Raw genomic sequence first — 19774 nt, 5'->3', positions numbered from 1 at the left:
TATCCAGCCAGAGTTCTTATAAAGTTGGGGACCTAATAATAGTGTAAAGTATCATATAAACTGTACGCAGTCCTAGTTCAAATATTTGGAAAAATTTCATGTCAAATTCGAGAACAAATACTTAGGAATTTGAAATTTGGTTTTGTGTTTTTCCTCCTGCCTCACAGAATACCCTCACAATTCAATGAAAAAACTATATAATAAAAATAATGCCGAAGGGTTTGAACACAAAATTATTGATTCTGAAGTAATATGTATTAATTTCATTACTTTATGTCTTATCGAATATCATAAAAAAATCAATATAATAATTTATTCTGCAACATTTCAGTTTAGTGAAATACGATTAATTGAATAATTGTTGAATTCAGTAGGAGCAATTCGCTGTGAAATATGTTTTATTGAGTAACATCAAATGATAACGTATTTTTCTTTCAATATTTCAGTTTGATTCTGAAGGAATTCATTTCTATTTCAAACCATGAAGAATGAGATATTTTTTGAATTTCAGGAGGAGTAACTCAATCGCTATATTATTATTCTGCTTCATGAATTCATATTTCTCCTATCTTCATTAGAATATTATTCCACATAAAATTCAACCACTCGAATCTGAAAATTCTAAATTATATGCACAAGTGTGGAAGAAAACTGCTACCGAGTGTCAATTTTCCGAGGAAAATGTAGCTGAAATACGCTTTTGGCGTATACGTGAGCCAAATTCTCCGGCATAAAGCACATCACGCTACATATGCATAAAACTTCCATAACAATGAAATTTTTACACCTCCATATACTCGGCGACGTTGTCATTACGGTCGTCAATCCTACCCCAAAGGAGTTTTACCCGTAACATCAGCCCAAAAGTTTGCCAAGTGACTAGGAGAAGGGGAGCCATCCTAATATCTGGCACCTGTTTTCTTGGCGAACATCATTAATATTTCTGGAGTATCTCCTTCTAGCGCGGGCTGTCAAATGTTTCCCACAGGAACGTATACCCTTACTTCCCGAGTTCTTGTGAACTTCGTCCGTCAAATTTCTGGATGGACGGGGTAATTCTGTCTCTATATTGAAACTTAACAATAACGGAAGTACATTGACAATTGTTATCGATGTGAGATTTGATACGGAAATCGATTGCTACACAGATTGAGGAGTATTACCACATTATTCTGATTGAAGAAGAAATTGAAGTATTAGATGTGATTGTTATCGGTTAGTATAACAAGATGGAAATTCTGATCAAACGATCCTCCTGAAATTCGACACGAATATAGAATTCTTTTCCTAGAAGCTAGTGTTCTGACATCTGATATCTCGCGGTTGAGTCATCTAGACTTGTGAAAAAATTACCAAACTATTTTAAGAATGATAACAAGACAGCAGAAGACAAAAAAATTATCATCGTAATTGTAATTCATAAGTCACTTTCCACAAAGATGAAATATGTTTTTGATAGCTCAAAAAGTATTTGAAAATATCCAGCCTATTTTGGTTGTTGCAAGTGTATGCCAGTATAGGTGCAATGTTGCCGAATGTCAAAACGCAATATAGGTAGAAACTGCTGGGATTGAAGAAGATGAATAAAGGGATTTAACCGAATAATAAAAATGAAAATCTAAGTCATTGGCTCAACAGACAATTATTCAATTCCGGAAAAAGTACCTCCCCGAGCGGGACTCGAACCCGCAACCTCCGAATCACTAGTTCGATGCTCTATCATTCGAGCCACCGAGTACCGCTCCGGGAGGTACTTGAGCAGTTGTCGGTTAAGCCATCAAAATATTATACTATTACAATTAATTTCAGACATCAACCATTTTTGCTCATCTAATTCATTGGTCTTTGAAGTGTTAGACATGTCTTCAGGTGAAGGAGGCTGCGATGAGATATGGTATGACGGAGCGGCTGATGAATTTTGAACTAAAAAATGATATTGTCGCCAAATATGATTTTGAGAACATGATAAACCATTATTTTGGGTGATACATCGTTTATACTAGCATACCTAAGAGAATAAAATACAAATATATTTCTCTGACAGTTACTGAAATTTAAAAGTTGATGACACAACCACGAGATGCCTGAAAAAGAATTATTTTCTTACTCTACCTGTAGATGATCAAGCATTATTCAAAAAATGTCTAGCTTTGTGGGTATTTTAGCGTGTGTCAGTGTCAGAGCAGTAATCCTTGATTATTGTAAACTTTTTATCAAATTATAAGCAAGGATCAAAGGTTATTTGAACCGAGCACCGTTAAGCGAACGAACTCCGAACGGAGCAATGATAGAATATAATGAATGTCCCTCTTCTGGTACGACTGGGGAGGATCTCCCCAACCAGCATATTCGCTTCCATGTCAGAGGCGTGCGTTTGTTATTCCCTCAGGTAATGCAGTGGAAAAGGGTTAGTTGATTGAACCGCCCGCTCTCTCACAAAAAAAACATACTTAAAAAATGTTTTTTATTTTCGATTTTCTATTTCTAATAGGTATATAATTCTTTACAGTTCTTTATTGTTCAAAAATAAACAAATGGCCATCGACCTAAGGTCCTTCAGCCTTGTTATATTATATTTACAATTTACAACAATAATGACAATTTCTTGATCTTTCTGGACACTTGACAATGTGTATAGGCATTTGAAATCCGCCAGGGATAATTTACAAGTTATTTTTTACTTTTCTATTAATTTAAGATTAAGATTTCAAATGATTAAACAATCTGATATACCTCGATATAGTGGAGAACGTTCGAGTCCGACGGGTAGGAAAAAGAAACATTAATTACGTGTTCTATGATGTGCGAACTAGCAAGTTTTTTCCAATTAGTCTCATTAACCTTAGTATATATGAGACATTTGAATGTGGTATACATAGAAGTAACAGTAATTGATAGGCGACAAATATAGGCTGACATGATGCGCGAGGGTTCAAACTTAAAATGAGATGTATTACTCTTTTCTGTGCCACAAGAACTTTAGAGATCCCTAAAGCAAAATGTTTTAAGAGATATGACAGTAAAAAAATGCTGTAATAAAAATCAATGAGAAAACCCTAGAAGTTTTGAGTCTACTTATAGCGAAATAAGCGTTATTGATTTTTTTGCAAAGGACAACATCAACGTAAGTTGACCAACTAAGAATTCGATCCATGTGGATTCCAAAGAATTTAGTATAATCTGCTGGAATTATAGTAGTACTCAGACAATTCATTTTCAACAGACTTCTTTTATAGTTTTTCAAGCTGTCTTACCTATTGACCATCAAATTGTTACGGCGGAACCATGAGATGAACTCAGCCATAATTTTTTCACAATCTCTCTGGGCCTCATCACAACTTCGAGCCTCAATTACGACACATGTGTCATCAGCAAATAATATAAGTAATAAGCAGAATAAATGAGGGGGTAAGTCATTCATAAACAGCAAGAATGATAGAGGTACCATTACAGAGCCCAAAGGAACACCCGTATCTATATTATGTTAGACCCCAAATGTAGCTTTATTTTGATCATATTAGAATTTTATATTGAGTTTGAATATTGGCTATTGTTTTTCTGTACTATACAGGGGTCAAACTCACTTTGGTCATTTTCGATTTAATTTCTGGATGCGCGATTGTAATAAGGAATGATATAAATGTTATGAAGAAATGAAAGATCTAGCAAGTAGCAATTTTTCGTTCTTATAGGCTACATCTAGAGACCAATTCCTGGATGGAATTGAAGAAATTCATGCCGGCCAAAGAGATTTTTGTGATTTTTATATTTTCCGAATGAGCGCCCAAGAATGACGTCGACTTCATTTTATAGAGGAATATGAAGGCTATAAATGATAAATTTATCGTACACATGGGATGACCATATATTGACTACAATTTCTAGCTCTAGAGTTTTTTTTTGTAGAATTTGCATTGATGAAAATGTATTATCATTAATATCATCGTCTTAATAGTAACACAGTGACATATTTTTCGATGCTATATAATTTCTTCTCCCAAGGTTACGAGGAATATTGGGTTTTACTTGAAAATTCTAGTTTCAATAAGACAGCCACTTTGAAAATCGGATTTTCCCAAGTGGGTATGCGTCCATTGAAAAACTGAAGAAAAAAACAAAGGATTCCGCGAACCACTCATCGACATGGCATGAAAAATTTCCAATCCAAATTACAGTTTTTCAAAAACAAACTGAAATCACACTTCTAGTGCTAATACATTTGATGTTGGCTTTTCAATGAAGTTAACGATTATTGTTCATTTTTTTAATCAATGTTCAATATTTCGCGTGTATAACAATATCTATGGTCCGAAAATTGAGCTTTCCGACGAGTTAAAAAAAAAATGAACTCAAGGCGCAATCCCCGAAACATGTCAATCTGTCATTAGGTAGGGTCAGGCAGGTAAAGAGGAGACAGTAGGATAAGAGCAAAAAAGGCTGTCGAAGTTCGACTCCTTTCCCAAGTTAAATAGATATCGCTTCCGGCAGTAAATTCCCGGAGTTATCGGCCTCAATCGCGGCCCAGTGCTCGTTGCTCGTTCTTCCGTAACAAATTGCAATTGCTCAACTTGCTAACTGGCTCCGAAGTTCGGCAATTTTTCAAGGTGTCGGCTCTATATTGGACTAGGTGGAAACAAAGTGACGCTCTCCCGGAAACTCCGGGATCAGGAACGCTACGTCTTTATTAAACACTTTAGCAATTAGACCGGGACCATTATGGAATTTTCCGAAAGTTATAATTGTATTGTCTGAAACGCGATCGTTTCCGTATGCATGTATTTTCCGGTTCCGAATCGATGAAGAGTAAAAACTCAATTATGAAATTTCCGCTTTCTCGCTTTCCGGGCGCGTTAGGATTGATGTTAGGAAACTTCCTTCATTAAGTTTTATTCCCCGACTGTTCACCCTTCGCCTCAGCGAACGATGCCGATAAATGGAAAACTTTTGTTTATGATCTATGTTTGGAATTATATTTCTATTCTTTCCGACATTGTTAGCATTAGGCGTCAAATTTCATCTCAATGGCTAAATAATCGATGAGCCTCAATTTGACCTGATGGTGTACGGTAAATGGATACCTGAATGTTGCATCATCAAATTAAACAAAGTGTCCCATCGGAATCAGACGTTTTGTGAATTTTCGTCACTTACTCATCCTTTAACAACACATGCTTCATTGTTTGAAATAAACAATTTGTATTTGCGCATCTGAATATTTGAAGGTGAAATTTCTGATTATTTTTTTCATTCCACTCGGGGCCATCGCTAGGGGGAGGGCAGGGTAGGCGGTCGCCTAGTGCGGCAAATTTCAAGGGCAGCATTTCAACCTTGATCAACAAAAATGACATATGTAGAAATTCAAAGTACCAAATGAGATTCAATTCGGTCAGTAACTTCTGAAGAATACAAATCAAAAACCATCAAAGGTGCCGCATTATACCTTATACTCATAAATATCCAGATAATAATAATAATAATAATAATAATAATATAATAATAATAATAATAATAAGGGGTAGCGGTAGGAAATCCCTAGCGATTCACCTATCAGGAGAGTTGAATCGACTCCTGCCCACCGCAGATTCCAGGAGCTCCCTGACCCGGGAAGCTGTAACCTGTCGAAGGGTCCCTGTCCAGGGTAACGGACGAAGCCGTGTGGAAAGCAGCTCAAGAATTCTCCCACCGTAGCTCTGCGGATCGTAAAAAGCGATCAAAGGCCGTCTCCCCCACGACACGGGGGAACCCATGAATGATGGTGAATTTAAGGAATCGAAATATAGAGCCGCTGCCTGAGGTTCGTCAGGGCGTGTCTGGAGCCGGCGCTGGACATGACAGTATGCGGGACGTCGGTGACAGAGTGCTAAGGAGACGGGCGTCTGTCGATCAAAATGCTACGCCTCCACAATCTCAACATTCTAGGAGAAGAATAACACGAGTTTCTCCGACTGCTGAAGGTGCTGTGCAGGATCCCCAACCAGCACTCACCCAAGCAGGTCTACCAAGAAGACGCATGAAATGGACAAGTTCGATAAATGAAACGATCATGCGCATATACTATGAAGTAACTAATATGGAAGAGGATAAAATAGGCTACCGGCAAAAGCTGTTTGCAGAATTCCACAGAAACTATCCCGAACTTCAAGTTTCTGAACAAAGAGTAGCCGACCAATACCGGGTCATATTGAGAAATAAACTTGTACCCGATGAGAGACTTAACACAATAAAAAATGAAGTCCAACTGAGGCTACAGAATAGGAACCCCACTAACAACGAAGTGACAATTGAAGAAAACTACGATTGTGCTGAAAACCAACACAACATCAATGCACAAATTAATACTGAGGAACAAAACAGCGGAGATTTAGCACTAGCAAGAGATGAGCAATGGCGGAATATACAAACTGCGACTATGGAAAACCGAGAAGAAAGTCGAAGAGATCTATTAGAGCAATTATCTGTTACAATGAATAGATATTTTATAGAATTCGAGGGTACTGATCCTCTTAAACGACCAATTCTTCCTAGACTGAAGACATCGAAAAAACTCTCACATATTCTGCACATAATGAACAAAGAGATAATTCCACCGTTTTTTTCGAATGACCAAAACCTAGAGTCATTGCATCTTATTACCTACTGTGCAGCCTCTACAATATCAGCAGTGCTCGGTGTGAAGCCAAAACCTAGAAGTGAGCAACCAGCACAGAAAAAACAGCATAACAAACCACATTGGCAAAATAGGCTAGAAGCAAAAGTACATAGCCTCCGACAAGATATAGGACGGTTAACACAATTTGAAAAAGGTTCTCTGTCGAGAAAACTACAGAAAATAGTGGATGCAATTATGGATCGCCATAGGCGACATGCAAACTACGACGATAACAATGAAAGTGCTCAAGAAACTCTAGATACACTCAAACAAAAATTAAGTGTATACTCTGAACGACTGAGAAGATACAATGAGAGCTATAAACGAAAACATGACAATATGATTTTTGAAAACTCCGAAAAGAACTTTTATAGAATGCTTAATGAACAAACGTCAACTAAATTAGTGAGTCCTCCAAGCGCCGAAGATATGGAGAGTTTTTGGACCGATCAACTGTCAACACCAACTCCTTTTAACTCCAAAGCGCATTGGATAAGAAGAGAGGAGAAATCATGTGAGACCATAGAAAATATGCCACATAGTGTAATAACGTCTGAAGAACTACAGGAAATATTGAAGAACACTCACAATTGGAAATCTCCAGGCCCAGATGGAATTCACAACTTCTGGTTGAAGAAGTTTTGGTGTCTGCACGGCAGGCTAGTCGAATACATAAATAACATAATACATAATCCAACAGAAATGCCAACATTTTTAACAACAGGTATCACTTACCTAATACCGAAGGATTTTCAAAACACTATGGATCCATCAAAATATAGACCTATAACATGCCTACCAACAATATACAAAATCATCACATCATGTTTAGCATCTCGTATCTACAAACATTGCGAGAAAAATAAAATAATAACAACACAGCAGAAAGGATGTTCCAAGAATGCACAAGGATCGAAGGAACAGCTGGTAATAGATTCCATCATATGCAACCAAGCCTTCAAGAAACATAGAAACCTTTTCATGACTTATTTTGATTATAAGAAGGCTTTCGACTCACTTCCACATGACTGGCTGAAGAAAATTTTGGAGATATACAAGATCGATCCAATTATAACCAATTTTCTAAAGCTTGCAATGGACAATTGGAAAACGAACATCGAGCTTTCCACGGCAAACATAAAAACCAAACTGATTCCAATTAAGAGGGGAATTTTCCAAGGTGACTCCATGAGCCCTTTATGGTTCTGCTTGGCGCTGAACCCACTCTCTAAACAGCTAAACGCTACTGAAAAGGGTTTCAACATTAAAGGAAATAATAATACTACCACCCTCAATCATTTGCTCTACATGGATGATTTGAAACTGATAACAGGCAATAAGAACCACCTAGAAATTATGGTCAAACTAGTGGAACATTTTTCGAAAGATGTAGGTATGGAATTCGGTTTGGACAAATGTCGTACTCTCAGCGTAGTGAGAGGAAGAATACAAGATGAACCGATCACTCTCGCAAATGGACAGCAAATAGAAGCAATGAAGTTGGATGATCTTTATAAATATCTTGGAATGAAACAGAATCGACGAATCAACCACCAAAGAATGAAGCAAGACTTAACGACTGAGTTCATTAGGAGAACCAAAAAAATCTTAAAAACAAACCTCAACAGCAGGAACATGACGAGAGCCATCAACACATATGCATGTTCAATTCTAACATACTCATTCGGTATAGTTCCATGGAGCAAAACAGACATCGAAAACTTGCAACGTAAAATGAGAACGTTGATGACAAAAGCAAACAAGCACCATCCGAAAAGCAGCATTGAGAGGACTACACTGCCGAGAAATAAAGGAGGCAGGGGTCTTACGGACATCATGGAACTTGCTAGTGGGCAGATAGAAAGCCTACGGGAATACTTCAGAGATCAAGCAAGTACATCAGAGTTCTACAAAATACTGTGTGAAGCAGACGAATCAACACCTTTACAACTTCACAAGGAGCAATTTTCATACAACCACCAGACAAACCAAGAAAAATTGGATAGATGGAGAGAGAAGCCCCTGCATGGAAGGCATTTCAACGAGGTGAACCAGGATCATGTCGACATTGAAGCGTCGAACTATTGGCTCACATCAGGTGCAATGTACCCAGAAACAGAGGGTTTTCTTTTAGCCATCCAAGATCAAGTGATCTCAACTAGAAATTACTGCAGGCATATCATAAAGGATCGAACTATTACCGACGATCGATGCCGATATGGGTGTCCAACAAATGAGACAATACAACATATCACGGGTGGATGTCAGATGTTTGCAGGAATAGAATATAAAGAGAGACACGATGCAGTAGGAAAGATATTACACCAAGAAATGGCAACTAAATTAACACTAATTCAATCTGAAAAAGTACCATACTACAGGTACCGACCGGAGACCATCCTAGAAAACGAACGCTATAAACTGTACTGGGATCGTACAGTTTTGACTGATAAAACAGTCCCTCACAACAGGCCAGATATACTGCTAGTTGATAAACATCAAAAGGCAGCTATACTCATCGACGTAGCAATACCTAATAACAACAACTTGCGTCAAAAAGAGGTCGAAAAAATTTCAAAATATAGGGACCTCGAATTTCAGATAAAGCGCCAGTGGGGAATGATATCAACGAGAACTATTCCAATTATCATCTCAACAACAGGAATAGTACCAAAAAATCTCAAGAGAAATATCAAGCAACTAGGGCTTAGTGAGTATATATGTAATGTAATGCAAAAAGCTGTTCTTTTAGGTACTGCAAGGACGGTGAGAAAATTCCTAGGAAGCGAAGGACAGGTCCAAGGATCGCGTGTAAGAGGACCAGAAGTTCGACGACAACCAGGGGGACCACAAGGACCGGACACGACCGAGCTCTACCCTTCTGATATTTTAAATATCTGGGATTGAGTGAATGTTCCTCTTAGCGAGGAGTGAGAAGCCGACGGCGAGGATAAATCCTACGCGTATAGGCAAAAGTCGGATAATAATAATAATAATAATAATGTTTATTCAAAGCAATCATATAAATAAACATAATAAGTTACAGAGGTCTCCATTTCAGAGAATGGATGCCTGTGCGTAACATAAAACTTAACAATTTTCTTAACTGTGGTGATTATAACTAAGGTTTAATTCATGTATAAGAAAAACTAATTAACAACAATTTTCAATCATTGTACAGTCTGAAATGCGACAAACTCCGGAAAATTCAAATTAATACTACGTACATTCATATGCAATATGTTAAACTTATCATTAAAATTATGACTTTTTAGATTTACAATATTTTCCATAGGAGTATCGTATGTTTCACATTCATAGTCTCGGATATACTGATTCATGGTAAGGAATGCTAAAGATATGACTACATGTAATGTTCAACAAAGCGGTGTAATTTAAATTGTTTAAAGAGTTAACTTACTTGATATGATTAATGTATTTTTCAGTCTCTCGAAAGTTTTTTAACACTGCGTTGATCCATGTCTTGGTCTCAATCTTGGTTGATCGTTTTTCTTCGGCGAAATTTTCTTCTTGAATACTTTATAGTGAAGCGTTGACTTCGGTGTTGTTTTTGCTATTTGGTGATCTTTTTTTTCTAGATTTGATTTCGATGAACTTGTATCTTCTAGAGTTTCCGTATCCTCCCAGATTGACTCGTTCGTGTTTTCGTCTTCTTCGTTTGTTGCGCTTCCCCCGTGTTTGCTTGTTGATGGGGTTGGTGGTGCACTGCTTGCTTTGTTTTCAACTTGTTTATTGATAAGATCTTGTACAGTGTATATGGCGCTTCCAACTATGAGACGGTTTCCTCTTATGAAGGATTTTTTTTGTGGTGCACTGGCTTTGGCTTTCAGTAAATTGCTCTTGAGAATTTTATATTCCTCGCGTTGCTGCTCTGTCTGATCATTGAGGATACTCAGATTAGTTTGCTTTAGAATTTTTGCATTCGATAGTATCTCTCTCTTTTTCAGATAAGAAATTAACTCTATCTTGATAGGAGCGTCTTCGTTTTTCCCTAATTTATAACAGTCGTTGATATCGTTTTCCTTAATTTCTATTTTCAGAGAACGTTTTATTTCATCGCAAATGAACTGTGGTGTTATTTCGTCTGCTGTTTTTTTGAGACCAAAAAATATTATGTTGTTCTTCTTATTTATGCGGTCAAGATGTTCAATCTTATTTTTCAAAAACTGGTTTTCGGCTTCAAGTTGTTCAACCTTATTCTTTAGAGCCTGAAATTCTAACAAAATTCTCGTTTCGCTGGCTGCAATCGAGTTCTTTATTTCCTTTTTTGAGTTAATAATTTCTTCGTACAAATGCTCCGACGTAATTGGAGAATTTCTTTCCGTCATTCTAAATGTAAGAACGGGTATGTGTTCCTTTAGAGACGGCCTGACCGATTATATTTACATATATACTTTTTGTACCCGTGTGAAGAAAATGAACTGAAAACACTTTCACTGTAGTTTTCTCGTTTAATATTTCGAAAATCACCTTTTAAATTACGATTTATAATGCCTTTACTGTTTATCTAGAACACTGCTTTTATTTGAAATTTGTAGACTCCGATTAACTATATTAATTTGCAACTTTATCGAGTGTACAACGAATACGTCTGTACTCAACCACACGATGAACACCAGATGTGGCGTCAATTCTTATAGTGCTGTTTACGTCTTATTGACACTAAAAAAACACATGCACTCATTAGGCTTGTCGGCGTTCGCTTTACGTTGCCGAATTTTATTGCCACTTGGGGTTCTGGATTATGTTCTTTTCAATTCTCTAATCAGAATGTTGATTCCTCAGAATGGAATGCAAAATATAAGAAAACAATTCCATTTCATCATTTCCAACTGATCCTTCATATGAAATATAGGAAGTTTTATTATTTCATACCACATTCCATCATTTTATAATAATCTTCATTTTCATATCAAATTATCTAGTGTTGGGCGCATTCGAATTAAGTAATGGTTCATCCGTATCATCCGATTGATTTACTCGACAATCTTAAACGAAAAAAAACAATATTTCAAGCTTTTTCTAAAATCGAAACTGAGGAACCTGGAACTGAAAGAACGAATTAAATAATTTTCTTTGATTCGAACGAATTTCACTAATAATTTTTTTCATTAAATTTACTGATCTTGAACGTCTTCGCATCATGAATATCTGTAATATCTATTCGAATTTAAAATAATTGTTCATTCGCATCATCCGGTTGTTCAATTCAATCATATCAAAGAAAAAAAACGAAATGTTCGAGCGTTATATGTAGTCAAAACTCAGCAGAAAGATCTGAAACCTGAATTCAATTAATATATTTTACCATTTATTCATTAGAATTCACTTGAGCACGTTTATTGTTTATTGCATTCAACTTAGTACAAAATCGCAAACCTAAAAGGTTTCCGATTTGTATTTTTGCCGGGGCGGTAGAAACGTTTGAGCAGGCGCTGGACCCCGTTCATCCAATATTAATTTTTAGTATCTGCAGAGTAAATTTTGTTAGGGCGGCAAAATTGGCCTCTGTCTAGGGCGGCAGTTTGGCTAGCGACGGCCCTGATTCCACTTTTGTTCGATGATGATATCATATTTGTCTACATTTCCAAATAGGTTTACGTTTACAACATCAAGTGAAACTAATGCGTGGTGTTCAGGAAGTTTTAAGTTATTTACTATCGTTGCGCAGTGTCTTTAACAAAATATTCGTTTCCTTCAATGTATGCGTCTTTGATTATGTCAGCAATGAAATTATATAACGTGTTCATGGGACTGTTTATGCTTGATATCATAGGTCTCATAGGGTATCCATCTTTATGTACCTTCGGATTTCCATAAATTCTTGGAGTAACCAAGTTGTATGTTCTCATTTTTTGGCTTGTTCTTTTGTAATATATTTCAGTTTGTGTAGGATCTCTAGGCAGTGGTCAGCAGTGTCAACATCACTTTTGGGAGCATTGTAGTAGGTGATGATCTCAGGTTTTACTTGTACTCCAGTATTTTCATCGATGACTTCATTATCGTGCATTGGTGAAACAAGTATCACACATTTATTTTTGCGTGGTCAATACTCTACCGTCATTGAAACCAAAAAGACTGGATAATTGGTCTCTTTCATTTGTGTTGACTAAACCAGCTGGTAGAGCTCTTTTATTCTTCCTCCCTGTACCCACATATAAGACTTTCTGCTTTCTCAATTCATTGGAAAGTGAAAAATCAGAGAACCAATAATCAGTAACAACATTACGACCAGTTCCCAACACAGGTTCTACCATTCTCATACCAACATCACTCGACTTATTGCTCAACTGGTACGGACCATCTGGCTGCTTTCCAAGATGAACCTCTACATTTAGGGTGTAAATCATTCTCGAATCTACGAGAGCAAAAATCTTGATGCCATACTTGTTTGGCTTAGAGGGGATATATTGGCGAAAGGAGCATCTTCCCCGGAAGGCAGGCAGCATTTCGTTAATTGTAAAATTTTTGCCAGGGATTTAGCACTCCTTGCAGTTTTTGACAAAACTCTCAAAATTATCACGAACTGGGGCGAACCGATCAAGCTGTTTCCTCTCATTTGTTGTACTTTTGTCGTCGAAACCAAGACAACGCAGTATAAACTTAAATCTCTTCATATTCACCACAAGTCGAAATTTTTCGATACCATCACCATTTTTCCACATAATTCTTCAAGCAATAAACGGTATAGACCCCTGTCAAATATAGCAAACCAATGAAAGCCTTCAGTTCGATGAGATCTATGTGTTTCACGTATCTCTCCCTGCCGAATTTATCTTTCACCGAACCGAATCAATGTGCTGACTATGTGAATATTATTTAAGTATGATAAATTCAAACAATATCATGTACAAAATATTGAAAACAATTAGATAGTTAAAAAGATTTGTGTATTTCACAATTATTTCAACCAATTCCTCCAACATTCAATATTTTTCAAAAGTTTTCTTATTTTCAAGTTGTAGGGAAAGGGGCTCAGAATAAAAACTTATAATTATAATTGATATTTTCGTCGTTTTATCAAGTCATTATTTTCCTCACGACAATTAAAAAACACTCTTTATATGTCAATATTCTCAAGGAAATATTTATGCGAATTTTGTTACCATAACTTCGTTATACACTGTGTCCGTAAAGTATGGAACAAATTCGTTTTTATCTAAACAGACCATTTTAAGAAATAATCCTGGAACACTTCAATTTTTTATTTTAATTCACCGTATTTTAGAATAATAATCTAATATACAGGGTGAATTACTTTCGAGTAATGAAGTCACCGTCACTTTTTTTAAAAGGAACACCCACATTTTGTCTCAAATTTCTGATTACTCTAGCTGAGTTGATTCCAAAAATGTATCACATGTTGATTCCAATTGGTACAGGGTGGACAAAAATACAATAGTTTTGTGTGTGCTCATAAAGTAACGCGTAACATTCTTTATTAGTTAAATTAACAATATTATCAAAAGTACTTATTGTCTAGCGTAAATTGGTTTGAATGTAACACCCTGTAGTTTGTTACATTTTATACTAATAAAAATGTATAAAAATAAGAAATAATTCCTTTCATATTCTGTCTTCTAGACCACAAGTACCAAACATGTTTGGAAACAGCTCATTTTTATTAATCTGAAAATGTAACAAACTACAGGGTGTAACATTCAAACCAATTTCCGCTAGACAATAATATTTTTGATAATATTGTTAATTTAACCAATAAAGAATGTTACGCGTTACTTTATGAGCACACACAAAACTATTGTATTTTTGTCCACCCTGTACCAATTGAAATCAACATGTGATACATGGTGATGTCATTACTCGAAAGTAATGCACCCTGTATATTAGATCATTATTTTAAAATACGATAAATTAAAATGAAAAATCGACGTGTTTCACGATTATTTCTTAAAATGGTAAGTTTAGCTGAAAATGAATTTGTTCCATACTTTACGGATACAGTGTATAACGAAGTTATAGTAACAAAATTCGCATAAATATTGTCATGAGAATATTGACATACAAAGGGTGATTCTTAATTGTTGTGAGAAAAATAAGGTCTTGATAAGACGACGAAAATATCAATTATAATTATAAGTTTTATTCTGATCCCTTTTCCTTACAACTTGGAAATAGAAAAACTTTTGAAAAATATTAAAATTTTGAAAAATGATTATATGTATTTGTCTTCAAGTCTCTTATTGACACTAACTCGTTTGATATAACCTAATCAATACGAGTGCATTTGAAAATTGATAAAATGGACACAGTGTATGCAATTTCAGATTATTCGTGAAATTTTGAACCGAGTCACGTATCGATTCGAATTCGGTATGAGATCCATGGGAGATGGAACGGGGAGGAATCGGTCGAAGAGATAGTTCGAACGACAGAACTCTGACAGCATGAATTAATAATGGGGCGACCATCGAATTAATATCGGCGAATAGATAAGGGGTTAAAACAAATGATATATTGAACGACGAAATATGAAACTGTTCAACAGCTGTTGCCATTCCGCTTCCATTCGATACAAACTAACAATAGAGGACCGAATTTATAACGTCGCCTCACGAACAGGAAACTTGCTTTCTGTTTTGCATTTGCTGGCGTGGATTGTACCGAGAATTTATTGTAGTTGCAGCAATGAAATATCAAGTGGATGTGGGGTGATGAATAGTGTTCAGTATTGGTTTATTATGTCCCATAATAAACCTTGGAATAAAATTTTTAATCCCATATACAGTTGGTTATCGTCATAACGGTTTTAAAATATGGTTTATTATTTCCTCTTTCAAGGTACTTATCTCAACGAATGAAATTAATGTATAAAAATATAAATGCGAATAATTTCAATCTGTATGAAGCGGCATGATTCGAACTTAGTATTAGTTGTTCCATGATCCGAAAATAAATATCAAGAAATTATAACTCGAGAAAAATATACATATCTAGTTCCATGAAAACATTAGATGTTTTCTATTTTCTGATAGAGTCTCCTAGATCCTCAATTTTTAACTTTCGAGAATTTTGGATTATATCCTTGAGCTAAAGGGACCAATTTAATATAGCAAGTTTCATCGGAATTTCTGCTATAATGAAACGCATAAAATATTCAAGAATATCAAAACAAAAACACTAGGAAAAGCACTGACAAACAAAATCTCAACCCGATATGAAATCAAGGAAATATTTGTTTTTTATTCCAATTTTATTACCGAATTTTCTATGGAGTGTGCGCTCGTGGAAGTCAAGAGAGGGGAAATGGTACAACACTGCAACAACAAAACATTTAACTGGGAGATGGTCGAGAAGTAAGAATTTTAGGAGTTGAGGACAGTTACAATTACCTAGGCATCCAACAAACATATGACATACGAAAGCAAGATAACAAACGAGACGAAGAAATCGAACGAATCAGAAGAGTGCGTAGGGTACTCGGAACACAGTTGTCAGGGAAAAACATAATAATGGTAATCAATATGTGGGCCCTGCCAGCCTTCACGTATACCGCGAGAGTTCTGTTATGGTCAAAACGGACCTGGAAAGATTGGACAGAAAAATTAGAACGGCACTCACTCAACATGGCTTGCTCCATCCCAATTCAGCTGTGGAAGGAGTATACTTACCCCGAAAAGTGGGTGGACTGCACAATCAGGAGGAAGCCTTTCGAAAAAAGAAAAAAAAAATTAAAGACTACTTCCTTAGAAGAAACCACCAGTGCACCCTACTTACCATCAAGCATTCAATAGAGCGGGAACATCACTTCCAGAAAAACCTGAAAAAGAAAACAACTCATAAAATCTCAAACAAAGCTGTAACTCTAAATCACTGCACGGTAGATTCTATGCTAGCCTGCAACAAGAAGAAGTGGACAAAACAAAATCGCATACTTACCTCACGAAGGGCTATTTATAGGTCCAAACTGAAGGAACGCTAATGGCGATTCAAGACCAGGTGGTGTCAACTAAAACATATGTTAAGCATATCATGAAACAGCAGGTAGAAACAACTAAGTGTCGTCTCTGCAAAAGCGCTGAAGAAACAAATCAACATCTCTCTTTAGGATGTTCACAGATAGCCGGAACAAAATATCTGGCCCAGCATAACGAAATGGGAAAGGTGATACACAAACACATATACCTCCAAGAAGAAATGCTTCAACACTTCACTCCTCATCACTCGTATTGTCCAAAAGCGCTACTAGAGAATAACGAAACCAAGGTCTACTGGGATCTAATGGTGGTAACTAAAAGACGAAAAGAACATAATAGGCCAGACATGATAATATGGAATAAGACAAAGGCATACGGAGAGAAGATAGCTAAATCTGAATCCCTCGCTCGGCAGATCAGGGACATGTGGAAGTTTACATCTGTCAGAATAATCCCCTTGATCATAAGCGCAAATGGCCTGATCCACCGAAAAAGCACCGCACACATAGAAGAGCTTAGTCTACCTCCAAACACGATCACTTGGATGCCGAAGGCGGTGATACCGGAAACGGTTGGCATAGTCCAGCAGATTATCTACCCTTACTGAGTATCTCACAGATTGCCTTTGGCTAACGAGCCCTGGTAGCCTGGAAAACTCCACAACAATAGTGTGAAATTTAAATATTTATGCATATATATTTTGTTTTAATTCCACACGTCGGTGGTGGGGTTGAACAGGCTACCCGGGAAGGTAAGCCAAGGGCAACCTGTCAGTTACTCAGTAATGGTATAAAATCTGCCGGACTATGCCAACCGTTCCCAGGATCACTGCCTTCTGAATCTAGCAGAACACTCAAAAGCTCCTTTCTGACTTCTCGTGCTTTCCACATTGTTTTCTATCGTTTTTTTTTCGATTTCGAATATTATGTTTTGCCACTTGACTTTAACTTCAACAGTCTCATTGATCATCAGGAGTTCAAAATTATTTTATCTTAGTCTCCAAGTGTAATCTTTGCGAAACCTCTCTTTTTCCTCAAGAAAATATGAATAATTTCCGCGGAGTAATTGACAGAAAAATTAATATGAGAGTATTCTTTTCTTCGAAAACAAAATAATGATTTCATTTATGTCACTTCTGCCATAGATTATTGTTGAAAAAACATGATTTACTTATAATTCTTATTATTTGATATAACTGAACGGAAGAGTATTTATAACTAATGTTCTTATAATTCAAAGTTTGAAACCACCAGTCAGTAAAGCTACAAAAAAACGAACATTTCATTCAAGAATGGATTGTTTTTTTTTAAGTACTTCGTGTTTTCCAACTCATACAGAGAAGAAATATTCCAAAAGAATGTTATTTTTTTCAAATCATTATATTCATACCGCCAACTCACGTTATATCTCGAAAATATATATAATTCATTGAACGTTGAATGTGGAATTATTTCGGCAATTTTCTGTGGTCTCTGAAGAAACAATTGAATAAACATGCGCTTAATAGACCCTGGCTTCAAGTCAGTGCCTACCTCATTTCTTTATTTATATACAAATACAAAAATGAGGAGAGCATAAGTTATTAATTAATAATTAAAACTATGTACTTATAATAATTGAATTAATTAATTCGTAAATTATATAACTGTATTATTTACTCAATTATATCATCCAAACCTACCTCATGTATATTTCCCTTTTTAATTCAAACATCTTGACGAATTTCTTTTTTCTAGGTTGTTGTTTTGTCACATTCTTCACAAGAAAAGCTGCTCTCCAAGCTCAGGATGCCCTACACAACATAAAAACGTTGAACGGGGTGAGTGAACCATCTTTTCTTATTATGCAAACAGGATACGGTAGTTTCGAAAAGGCCGTGACAGCGAAAAGTTCCCTCTCTTCGCTACTCTTTTGGATTGATTTTCTATATGCGTTTTTGAATACATATTTTCCACATCAAAGTTGACCTTTGTCAGACGCTCCCTGCTTTGTAGCCAGAAAAAAGCGCGTCCTTTCACTTCATTCGGAAATTCGGCAGATGAAAATGTTGGGTGTACCATCGCCCTTTTGTGTGAATGCTCAATTTGAATAATCACAAAAAGAATTCTGATTGAAAAAAAATTCCATTCAAAACGCAATTCATCGACCGAGGGGAGATAAATAGATTGAATACGAGAAATTATTATGAAATATTAGAGCTTCCATCGATTCATTAGGTATTGTCTCGAAAAATTTATTTTGTATCTAGCCTTTTTATGGAAGTATATTCTGGAAGTGTTGGCTTGAACTTTAAATGTGTTCTGATTTCCAATAGTTTTATACTTGTTACAAGCCTTTACAATTCCAGAAACATCGAATAAAAAGCATCCGTTCCAATGCTGATAAAAATCAGAGGTTTTATGAATGTGCGAAATATATTTTTTGAATACTCCAATATTTTAATATTACACTCACCGCCCCCCGCAAAAAAAACCAGCCCCTAAAAACTCCCCCCATTCCAAAGTTGACATTGATTTTTTTTTTCTTGTAGATTGATTTCTCAGTAACTATGCTATGTCAGAAATTTTCATTCAGATTTGAATTTCAGCATATGTATACGGGATCCAACAATGCTATGAAGTTTCTTTCGCGAAATTTGAACACTGCACACCCTGTAGAGTGCAACAGCTACCGCAACTTTCGTCAACTGGAATTATATTGAACCCTGATCTTTCCAGAACATTCTGTATTTTTGATCACCACATTATATTTGATTTTACTGGTGATAAGATACACTGGCCCTTAAAATTTGTTTACTATTTATTCAAATTTTTTTGTTAGTTTTTAAATTAACGTTTTGATGTTTATTTGTTGTTTTCACAGCTTCATCCGAGCTGTTCGTTTACCTCCAGTAAAAACAAAGATAATGCCGTAATTAAAAAAACAAAATGTTAAGAAGAGACAAGGTTTCAATGTGATTCCAGTTGAAGGCAGTTGCAGTCCACTCCACAAGGTTTTACAAATTTCAAGAAATGAACTTCGTCAGATTGTTGCACCCCGTATATGAAATTCAAATCTGAATAAAAATAACAATAGGGGAAACTGGGGAGGGTTGATACATTTTTTACAATATTGTTAATAAAATTTGTTTTTAACATTTACCAATCCATTTATGTCAGAGTGAAATTTG

General features: G+C 36.0%; 1 protein-coding gene across 6 annotated transcripts in view; it reads left to right on the top strand.

The window, feature by feature from the left end:
* The window catches only part of LOC123681187 (CUGBP Elav-like family member 1), a 518049-nt gene that overhangs the window by 368684 nt on the left and 129591 nt on the right, over positions 1 to 19774 (top strand). For all 6 annotated transcript variants that reach the window (XM_045619436.1, XM_045619438.1, XM_045619434.1 and 3 more), the window contains one exon: positions 18342 to 18424. In XM_045619436.1, the coding sequence (XP_045475392.1) occupies positions 18342 to 18424 (83 nt within the window). The remainder of the gene's footprint in view (positions 1 to 18341; positions 18425 to 19774) is intronic.

Source organism: Harmonia axyridis, chromosome 5, assembly GCF_914767665.1.
Source record: "Harmonia axyridis chromosome 5, icHarAxyr1.1, whole genome shotgun sequence".
NCBI lineage: Eukaryota > Metazoa > Arthropoda > Insecta > Coleoptera > Coccinellidae > Harmonia > Harmonia axyridis.
This window is presented reverse-complemented; position numbering and strand designations above follow the sequence as displayed.